The sequence below is a fragment of the Schistocerca serialis genome, chromosome 11 (genome assembly GCF_023864345.2).
Source record: "Schistocerca serialis cubense isolate TAMUIC-IGC-003099 chromosome 11, iqSchSeri2.2, whole genome shotgun sequence".
NCBI classification, from domain to species: Eukaryota; Metazoa; Arthropoda; class Insecta; order Orthoptera; family Acrididae; genus Schistocerca; species Schistocerca serialis.
In genome coordinates this window covers 159,180,605-159,191,897 of record NC_064648.1, presented here as the reverse complement: position 1 = coordinate 159,191,897, position 11,293 = coordinate 159,180,605, and the positions used below count along the sequence as shown (strand labels likewise).

The 11,293-nt window shown below is 42.0% G+C and overlaps 1 protein-coding gene across 2 annotated transcripts in view; it reads right to left on the bottom strand.

Moving 5' to 3' along the window:
* Positions 1-2,055: 2,055 nt before the first annotated feature.
* Positions 2,056-11,293, bottom strand: part of LOC126426795 (neprilysin-2-like) — a 238,528-nt gene continuing 229,290 nt past the window's right edge. Inside the window, exon 15 of one of the 2 annotated variants that reach the window (XM_050088794.1) lies at positions 2,056-4,013. In XM_050088794.1, the coding sequence (XP_049944751.1) occupies positions 3,851-4,013 (163 nt within the window). In that variant the 3' untranslated portion in view covers positions 2,056-3,850. The remainder of the gene's footprint in view (positions 4,014-11,293) is intronic. The other variant, XM_050088795.1, reaches the window with a different exon arrangement.

Sequence of the window (11,293 nt, the reverse complement as noted above, 5' to 3'; positions counted from 1 at the left end):
CTGCAAATGGGCTCTCATTAAACTTGGACAAAACACAGTATATTCAGTTCCACACAGTAAATGGAATGACACCATTAATAAATATAGACTTCGATCAGAAATTGGTAGCTAAGGTAGAATCTTTCTAGGTGCATGCATTGATGAGGGGTTGAACTGGAAAAAACACACTGAGTATCTGCTGAAACGTTTGAGTTCAGCTACTTATGCTATTAGGGTCATTGCAAATTTTGGCGATATACATCTGAGTAAATTAGCTTACCACGCCTATTTTCATTCTCTGCTTTCGTATGGCATCATATTCTGGGGTAACTCATCATTGAGTAAAAGAGTGTTCATCGCACAAAAGCCTGTAATCAGAATAATTGCTGGAGCTCATCCAAGATCCTCCTGCAGACACTTATTTAAAGAGCTAGAAATCTTCACTGTAGCCTCACAATATATATATATATATATTCACTTATGAAATTTGTTATTAACAATCCGAACGAATTCAAAAGTAACAGCAGTGTACATGGCTACAACACTAGGAGAAAGGATGATCTTCACTACTCACGGTTAAATCTAACTTTGGCTCAGAAGGGGGTAAATTATGCTGCCACAAATTTCTTTGGTCACTTACCTAATCGCATCAAAAGTCTGACAGATAGCCACATAGCATTTAAAAGGAAATTAAATGAATTTCTTAATGGCAACTCCTTCTACTCATTAGATGAATTTTTTGGTATAGTAAGTGTGTAATTTCCCAACCCCCACAAAAAATTTAAAAATATTGAGTGTCATGTAATATTTTGACTAATGTAATATCTTGTATAGACACCTTTTATTAACCTGACATGTTCCACATCATTACAAAGTGTCGTATTCATAATCTATGGAACAAGTACTAATCTAATCTAATCTAATGTAATCTTGCTTTTGCATTATGGAACAGACGTTTCTGTCTGAGATTTTTTCAACGTACCTGCAACTCTCGACAACCCTGATGGTGCTGGATTGCATGTTGATGATTTATTGATGAAAAGCAAAGGAACTGCGAGAGCATGTCACTGGAGGAACTGTAGCTGTGCTGGCTGATTAGGAAAAAATGTATTTACTCGACTCTCAGTATTTCAATTGTGTGTGACGCCGCCACAGTCTGAGATTTATGGAAAACATTGTTAACTCGCAATATGCGTTATTACAAAGGAGTGGCTGTATGGAATCAGCATCAGGGAAAGCGAACAGTACAGTTCAATTCCCTGTGAAGTTTCTAGGGAAGTGTGGTGCATTGGTAAAAGAAATCACATACAAAACGCTAGTGCGACCAGATCTAGAGTACTGTTCCAGTGTTTGGAATCCTTATTAAATAGATATGGCAGCATAAGCCAAGAAAAAATCAGTAGACATGCTCCTAGAATCATAGCAGGCTAGTAAAGTCCATACAAAAGTGCTACTGAGGTATGTGAGGAGGTTAACCGTACTCGGAAAATCTGGGGACCTGGTGCTTGACAAAACTTGTGCAGTAGTTCTGCTGCCTCCAATGTTTATCTCATGTATACTCCATAAGAAGAAGATAAAAAGAGATGAGAGTACATGCTAAGCTGTACCATTAGATTATTTTCCCTCACTCCATATACAAAGGCAATAGCACATGAATGTCTAATATTCGTATCAACTAGCCTTGGCCATGCAATTCACATTGGGGCCTGCACAGTTTCTTCATCGTAGCCTTCTCATGGACAGGATGGTGCAAATGTCTTAAAGAAGAAATTCATACACAAGTGGATAATTTTACAAGCCAATGCTAAACATATGTCGACTGGGTACATCATATGTTAATAGAGTGCGTAATGTCTCCATTCGAAATGAGTGTATATAAAAGGTGTTTCTGATTTACACTGAGTGAAGATACTCGTGAAACAATCTACAACATGATCAGTACATTCCGTTCTTTCTACAGGAATCTTATTTTAAGATGTAATCCGAGTTGGTAAATACACTTACCGACTTCTTCGACACTGTTTCTGAATGAGGGGCCGTCACTGCTGTGCAGTTAAATAAATATTCATAGCACCCTTCAAAGAAACTAAACTTTACTGCTTCATTCTCGAAACCTCAAGCACTATTTACAACAATTTTCGTCAGTGACAATACCTATTACATAGAAATGATCCCATTGCTGATAATTCTGTCCAACATATACTGTAATGGACTACTGTAATGACAAATCGTGCTGCGGCTCGTATGGTATGTTATATCAAAGTTAGTTTTCAGTTTGAAAACCCTATGGTCCATACATAATTTCCAATACTTATTCACTAAACTGTTCTGCTTATGAGACTTAATAATTTCTTGGCAGTCAGTCGCTTTTCTGGTGACTGTTGCATGGAGGTCACTATATTTTGTAATATCCTCGTTTTGTTGTGATTGGAGCAAGCATCAAAGACAGTAATGTGATGTTTTAATTTCCTGTAACAGTTATTCATTGTCACATCTTAATTAATCCATGCTATCTGACTAGCTCTTTCTTCATGGCCTTTCAGTGTATCTTAGAATTGCAGTGAACCCTACTAATTACCAACAAGGCAGCACAAATCTGTGCTCCATAAACTATTTGTTACAGTTGCTAAATTGGTTGAGCACTGAAAAGATCATTACTTTTCGTCCAATAAATTTCCCCTTTTTCCCATAGTTTACCAGTTGTGAAGAGTGACGATTTGCTCCCTTTGATTTTGTGCAGCAGAACGAATATACAGTTTTTGAAAGAAAGGAATTCATATCTAAAATTACTGATTACCATTTAGTATAAAAATAACAGGTTTTGCACACAGGTTTGTTTATCCATTCTAAAGAAATGCAGGTTGTTATGATATAACCATAATCACACTGTGCCAAGGACGGCACAATTCTGGTTCGGTAATTAGGTTGGCACCACTGTGGGTCGACGTGTCGCTCGGCAGAGATGGTGTCCACTGCCTCTGGCTGAGAAGCTAATATCTCTCAGTCTGAGCCACAGTGGGAGTCTGCTGCGAGCCAGTCTCCTGGCTTGTCGATTGCGGAGTGCCACATCAACAGAGGCTGCCCAGCAGTCCGTTTGGCAGTGTACACAGTTTGTGGCTTGCTGGGGTTGAGTGTGCAGTTGTGGCTGTGATTTCCAACATTTTGGACTCGGGACGTTAAGGTGTGATCTGCATTTAAATATGGTGGCAGAATTAGCAAAACTTCAGCTTATAGTACTTGATGGAGGACTATTTTTCGCGGCACATGCAAATCTATTTACTTGCACATCACGGTGTAACATGCCTTGTCCAAAATGTCAGAAATCACAACCATCAAGCCACATTTTCCGAGATTGCAAGTGTGTACTGGGCCCAACAGGCTGCGTGTAGCTTTGCAGCTGTCAGCTGTTACCTCTCGCACTCTGCAGTCGACAAACCGGGAACGTAACTTAAAGCCATATCCCATCGTGGCTCAGAGCCACGAGATATCAGCTATTCCACCAGAGTGAGCATACAACATCTCTGCCCAATGACTATTCCATCCAGAGTTCTGGCAACCCAATTACCAAAACCAATTGCAAACCTCAACCGAGGATGATTTGAATCTGTAGCAGTCCTCCTCTGATGTTCTTCAGATGGGACTGCCAGTCTCTTCCAGCACTGCTGCCTCATGATTTAGTTGTCAGGATCCAGCGGCGACGGCTGCACAGAAACAGAGCTCCACTGCTAGTGTATCGGCCAGTCGCTGACCTCATTAGTTTCCCTTTTGTTCTTGAGGTCTAGAGTTACACGAGTGTGGCACTCGGTGGCTGGCAGAATCACTCAGAGGTCGGCGACAGGCCCCGGCTGTTCGGTCCCCCCTCTCGGATCCTTTACCACACCTGGCACTTCTCCACCGGATTCATGCGGGAGCCGAGTGGACACTCGAAGTCCTCGGCAAACTCGGGCCGGTTGCTGATCGAGCCCAGTGCTCTGAACCGGCCTGGGGAATGAACTCCTGTCGTGATAAGCTGGCGCATCGCCTCAGTGCGGTACCTAGAACAGAATCGAGAGGAAACCGTCACATATTTTCCTTTCTTGTTGTTTACTTACCCCAAATTGGGTAAGTATCACTCTTCACATGATAATTTAAAACTCAGCTAAAATATGATAGCAATTTATTAAATAAGAGGAATTTAACCTTAATTTTGATTGCAAAAAAATTTAAAAATGAAATTTATGTCTACAAAAATATTTTAATGAGATAATCACACTGCATAGCAACACAACTCGTTCACTTGTCAGCAAGTACATAGATGGTATATGCACATAACACATACCAGCATCACACAGCCATAAAGTCACACATAAGCTTACATATTTATAGATACAAAAATACATAGCACACAAACACACATACACGCTGGTAAAAATACATACCATCATGCAAACTCATAGTCCAAAAATACATGTACACTAGAAGTCTTTAGACTGGGGACTTTGTTTACTTCCGTGCTGTGCTCAGGCGTGGCTCGTTTGAGCACGAATGCTTGGAGTGGGCAGTGTGCAGTCGAATGAGGCACTGAGGGGAATGCAGGGCAGGCGCCACCCGGCCTGGTGCACTTGAGTGTAATGTTACAGCTGTGTGTGTACAACCTGGTATTGCTTCTGACATATTCCCACCACCTGATAGAATTAGACTCATATCAATTTAGTTTTGTTGTACAGATATATTCCTGCATGATAGCATCTGATTCTTTAGATGACAAAGAAAATAGTGAAATAGTTGAGGACAACAGAAGTCAGCTGTGGTGAAAAACTACAAAGTCAGTTCGTTGCCTCACTGAGGTATGCATTCATTATTTTTTCATATGGTTTGTGTGTAAACCAAAAGTCGTCTCTGTGTGATGCATTGTGTTAAGGGTAACCTTAGCTATTACAGTAGCTTTAGTTATGATAGTAACTATTTTAGTCCTTCCATAATTGGGCTAAACATTGTCTAGTAGTAGTGCGGTATATCATACTGAATGGGAATAAATAGAAACGAGCCTTCCTGTGGCGGCAGTCAGCCAATGGGTACGTGTAGCGGACGACAGTCACTGCTGCCTGCGAGCGCGAGCAGTCAATCTGTGCAACACTGCAGCTCGCGCAGGACACGCTGTGGTGTATAGTACATAAAATGTTGTTGTTTACGAAATTAAAATATTGATTTTTTTTTCTTTGGAGTTGGGTAGAAGTACCTATCTGTCAACAATCTCGAGAAAATTGGTCGTACATAGCGCACTCATTCGCGATCCAACTGCGCCAGCGATAAAGCCAGAGTGAAATGTGCACTACGTTTCTCATATTTCATTAGCAGTTTGAGATATCGAAATGAGATTTTTGGCAAATGATAGCAGACAAAAAGAACAGTATTTTACCATATCGTTATTACGCAAAATTTCATTATCTATCGTAGTGAAAGAATGTCATTAATAAGGGTCATCAATTGCTTGTGAAATGAGGAATGTTGTGGGGTTTGGAACAACATATGTGAAGACATTACACTTTTTATCGAGGATGCGCTTTTCCATGAGCTATTGACTTTTCTTTTCCTTAGTTCCTCAGTAAACTTCTGTTTCAGAATTCTCTAGCAATTTTGTTTCCAGAATATTTTAGTGAGGTGAGACAGTGTAAGCTCTGCTGTGCTTTGGCAAAAGAAGCAAATTTTGGCATGGCAACCAGAGAAACATGTAGGCTTTACTCTTGATGCTTCTCTGAAAGTTATAAATGGTTAACAAGCCAGGCGAAAATGGATCGCTGCATTTTCGGCGGAATTCTTTTTAGATACTAACGAAAGCAGAGTTGACAGTTGCACTTTCTGAATGGTCACCATGCATGTGTGGGCATGGAGGGGCCCCACTTAATATTTACACGAAATGTGAGTGCAGGCTTCAGTTTAGGATGGCGCACCCCTTCCAGCGCTGGGCATTTCCCCTGCAGCACCTGCTCACAACCCCCACCACTGTCCACTGCCCTCCCCATACCTCATCCAGTGGCCACAGAAATTTGCACGCACTATAGTTGCTTTTTGCTGCTGTGCGACTCAGGTTAGTGAGACACGGTGGAGCAGGGTCAGGTTTGCTTTTCGGGAGAGATAAATGTAGAAACCATTACTGTGGCTCAGCCACCTTTAATATCAATGTAGTTTTCGGTTTTGAAGTGGAAATGGTAAAGACAGTGCGATATAGAAAAATGTGAGAGAATAAAATTAACTATTCAGGCAATTCTTTAGAAGTTATTACGTGAATTGGAACCATGAGAACCTATGATACGAAAAAATTCAGCTCCAAGAATCAACCCCTAGACGTGAAAAGAAGATAACTAAAAAAGTTTATTGTAAATCTTATTCCTCTCGAAGCTTATTAAAAGACTTTATTATGAAGTGACTGACAATCAGCAAATAAGGGAGGGGTAGATTGCACCCCTTCTGCAGAGTGCACGGTTAGGGCACTGAAATACGGCATGCCTGAATGAATGCGAGGAAAGTCGAATGCAGTTGCTCCCAGCACGTAAAGCGACTACTTTCACGTATGCAGGCCTTTCACAGAACTGAACAGCTGAAAGAAGCACAATTGTCTGACGCGAACTTGTGATGCACACTCCACAAACGTACATTCAAACTGTGCAAAAATTACAAAACACAGATATATCAGCAGAAAATCATACATACATACTGTAAAACATATAAGCCACACAAACATATATGTATTGTGTTGATCTTCAGACTAAAGACTCGTTTGATGCAACTCCCCATATTATTCCATGTTGAAGCCTCTGCAGCTCTGGACAAAAAAATGGCTCTGAGCACTATGGGACTCAACTGCTGAGGTCATTAGTCCCCTAGAACTTAGAACTAGTTAAACCTAACTAACCTAAGGACATCACAAACATCCATGCCCGAGGCAGGATTCGAACCTGCGACCGTAGCGGTCATGTGGTTCCAGACTGCAGCGCCTTTAACCGCACGGCCACTTCGGCCGGCAGCTCTGGACAACTAGCGCAGCCTACATTCACATCTGTCGGTTCACTGTAGTCGATTCTTTGTCTTGCTTTACAATATTTACCACCACCCTACTGCAGTATATTCGGATATTCCTAAGTACCTCTAGGTTCTCAGAAGGTGACAGAGAGAAAATTACAAAACGTAAGGAAAAATGAAACATATATTACTAGACAGAACATCTCTCCAAGTTGTGATACAGAATATGCACTGTGGCATAGTTTTACTAGGGGTCAGGCACGTGGGAACATGTACCATACACATATTATACGCTTCGCACTGTCACACTGAATCGATTTTCTCCTGCCGACAGGCAGCCCAAAAGAAGATCTCTCCAATGCAGGCTGCTGTAGTGCCCTCCCAGGCAATTTGAATCAGCAACTTCAATTAATTGCAGCCACATACTGAAGTTTGTTGCATCATAAATGACACCCACGTAGAGTGTATGTAATGGGAGATAAAAACTCCATGCACTGATGAGTATCCATTTTCTGTACATCTCGTAGTTTTCCCTCAGTTGTTTTCTGAAACCTCGGAAGCACTTACGAATAACCCTGTATTGTACATCTTCTTGGCGCAAACCACTGTGAAGTCCATGGCAGAGGATACATCCCAACTGTACCACAGATCAGGATTTCTTCCCATTCCGTTCACATAAGGAGTGTGGGATGAGTGACTGTTTAAACGCCTCTGAGCTCACTGTAACTAGCCTAATCTTGTGTTCAGTGTCCACACAAGAGCAATTTGAGGGGGGTTAGTGCATGTTCCTAGGTTCATCACACACAGATTGTTCTCTACTTATTGCTATTGTGGCTAATTGATATTTTTTGTCACAGGATACTATGCTGTGTTTTTTTTATTTTGTGAAGTGTACAATTCTACATTTCTGAACGTTTAAAGCAAGTAGCCAGGCTTTTCAGCCTGCTGGAATCTTATAAAAATAGAAACGAATATTTATTCCAAAATAAAAGGTCCTTGTAGCCACCTTTCATTAGTCCGGTAGCCCACTTTCACTAGCAGTTCTCTTTCTTTTCCTTGTTTCTCTTTTTTTGATAACTGATTGAATGACTGTCGTTGTGTGTCACGTTGCCAGACGGTGGTGTAGTCTGCTGCAGAAAGTCTGCGATAGTCATGCAGATTCAGCAGCTGTTGTACAGAATAGCCAACTCTTGTAGTGGTCAAGTAGGCAAAGAGGTTTGCGCTACTTGTGAGAAATCTACCTGCGTTAGGTTGGTGGCGGAAATGGCGGAGCGTGTAAGAGGCTGGAGGAGAAAAAGGGAGGCAGTCTGCCGCCGGTACGGGAAGCGTCCACAGCTGTGCTCCAGTTGGAGACGGATGAGTTAGACTGAGCGCGTGGCGCGTTGTTACTTGGCGAGAGGAGAGCTGTTAGCTTTTGGTCTCGCTTTTCAACTCTGAAAGATTGCTTTGCCTTGTCACAGCAAGGAATGCAAACCCTTGGCAGATTTTTCTTTTAATAAATTTCTATAGCAGATTTGGATCCGCCGGAAGAGCATCTATAAGACGTGAGCCCTCGCTTCTGTATGAATGTCTGTTTGCCTTCAGCTGTGCCTGTATATGCTTTTGCCGGCCAAAGTGGCCAAGCGGTTCTAGGCGCTACAGTCTGGAACCGCGTGCCTCGGCCATGGATGTGTGTGATGTCCTTAAGTTAGTTAGGTTTAAGTAGTTCTAAGTTCTAGCGGACTGATGACCTCAGAAGTTAAGTCTCATAGTGCTCAGAGCCATTTGAACCAATTTTTTTGTATGCACTTTTATTTTTCTAAATATTAATACGTAGCTTTGCCTTCTCGCAAATTTTCCTTGCTTTAAGTATCTTTCGTCCGTGGGGAGCCAGCCACGTGGTTGAACATTAGAGTTTCTTCTGTTGCTGTCATCACTAACTGTTCGATCTCATGTGTGTTTTAAAGAATTTTAACTGTTCATGATTGCGTAATGTGATATTGTTGCAACTTGGCCACCATACCTAGAAATTGCGTCTCCACAAACCACGTGGGCACGCGGGTGTACTGCGAAACGTGTACTGCTTCACGAGCCATTGCTATCAATTAACAGGCAACCGCAGTTGTATGAATGATTCACACCAATGATTGTAGGTGTAGATTATAACGGTGAATGTATCGATGCTTTTCTTTAATTTTTTAGGAATTAATGTTATCAGGAATTGTGTACATGCCTCACATCCATGTATGAGGAATAAATGATTTTTCCGCAATTTTCTCTTGCATTCCGAGGTTACGTTTTTGCACCTAAGCCAATCACCTCGTAGCTTTCCCGTTAGCACATCCAATGGCTTTCCTTATGCACAGGTCCAGTGATTAGTTTCCTCTTTTACTTTAAAACAAATAGTTTAGATCAAGTCTTATTGCCGGCCATGGTGGCCGAGCGGTTCTAGGCGCTTCAGTCGAGAACCACGTGACTGCTACGGTCGCAGGTTCGAATCCTGCCTCGGGCATGGATGTGTGTGATGTCCTTAGGTTGGTTAGGTTTAACTAGTTGTAAGTTCTAGGGGACTGATGACCTCAGATGTTAAGTCCCATAGTGCTCAGAACCATTTGAACCATTTTTAAGTCTTATTTTCAGGTGTGTTGCTGGGAGCTGATCTTATGCACAGTGTTCATGCACTTTCCGTTGTACTATTATTTACATCGCATACCCTATCAGCAATGTCACAACGTATGCACTTTTATGAGTTTTTGGTCTGTGATCAAATTTATTTATTTTCCGACGCGGCCAAACCTTTGATTAATTGCATGATTGGAGTCAGTAGCGAACGTAATCTTCTCACGTTAATTTCACAATCAATAAGCATTTCCATTTGCATCTGGTTCATTTAAATATTCGGACACCGATCCGAGTCCTACGTTTTGTTGACTCAAAGGCGCTCTATGCCACTTACACAGAACGCAACAAGTGCACGGCAGTCTGACACGGTTTATTCACAGGTGCCGCACGACGACTGTCAGCAGCGACCATTTGCCTACGCTTCAGTTTAATAGTAAGAAGTAACCAAGTGAGTTACACGGAGTCGGTGCCGACCCAATAATAACGTAATAGCACGTAGATACAGGTTGGTTACACAGTTTCCGGTCAAAATGGTTCAAATGGCTCTGAGCACTATGGGACTCAACATATGAGGTCATCAGTCTGCTAGAACTACTTAAACCTAACCAACCTAAGGACATCACAACATCCACGCCCGAGGCAGCATTCGAACCTGCGACCGCAGCAGTCGCGTGGTTCCAGACTGAAGCGCCTAAAACCGCTCGAGTTTCCGGTTACACTGCATTATAGATGGTGTCACCGTCTACGAAATTTTGAGTTTACTATTAATAATGTTTGATTACATCAACAAAAGCAAAACGAGCATAATGGAATGTAGTCGAATTAAGTCGGGTGATGTTGAGGGTATTAGATTAGGAAATGAGACACTTAAAGTAGTAAAGGAGTTTTTCTACTTGGGGAGCAAAATAACTGATGATGGTCGAAGTAGAGAGGATATAAAATGTAGACTGGCAATGGGAAGGAAAGCGTTTCTGAAGAAGAGAAATTTGTTAACATCGAGTATTGATTTAAGTGTTAGGAAGTCGTTTCTGAAAGTATTTGTATGGAGTGTAGCCATGTATGGAAGTGAAACATGGACGATAAATAGTTTAGACAAGAAGAGAAAAGATGCTTTCGAAATGTGGTGCTGCAGAAGAATGCTGAAGATTAGATGGGTAGATCACATAACTATTGAGGAGGTATCGAATTGGGGAGAAGAGGAGCTTGTGGCACAACTTGACTAGAAAAAGGGATCGGTTGGTAGGACATGTTCTGAGGCATCAAGGGATCACAAATTTAGTATTGGAGGGCAGCGTGGAGGGTAAAAATCGTAGAGGGAGACCAAGAGATGAATACACCAAGCAGATTCAGAAGGATGTAGGTTGCAGTAGGTACTGGGAGATGGAGAAGCTTGCACAGGACAGAGCAGCATGGAGAGCTGCATCAAACCAGTCAAAGGACTGAAGACCACAACAACAACAACAATGTTTGATTTGTTATTAGCACAAGACTAGTGAGGATCGCCATACAGCGGTCTGAGGCGCTACAGTCGAGGACTGTGCGGCTGGTCCCGGCGGAGGTTCGAGTCCTCCCTCGGGCATGGGTGTGTGTGTTTGTCCTTAGGATAATTTAGGGTAAGTAGTGTGTAAGGTTAGGGGCTGATGACCTTAGCAGTTAAGTCCCATAACATTTCACACACATTTGAATATTTTTTGATCGCAATACACCTGCCCTG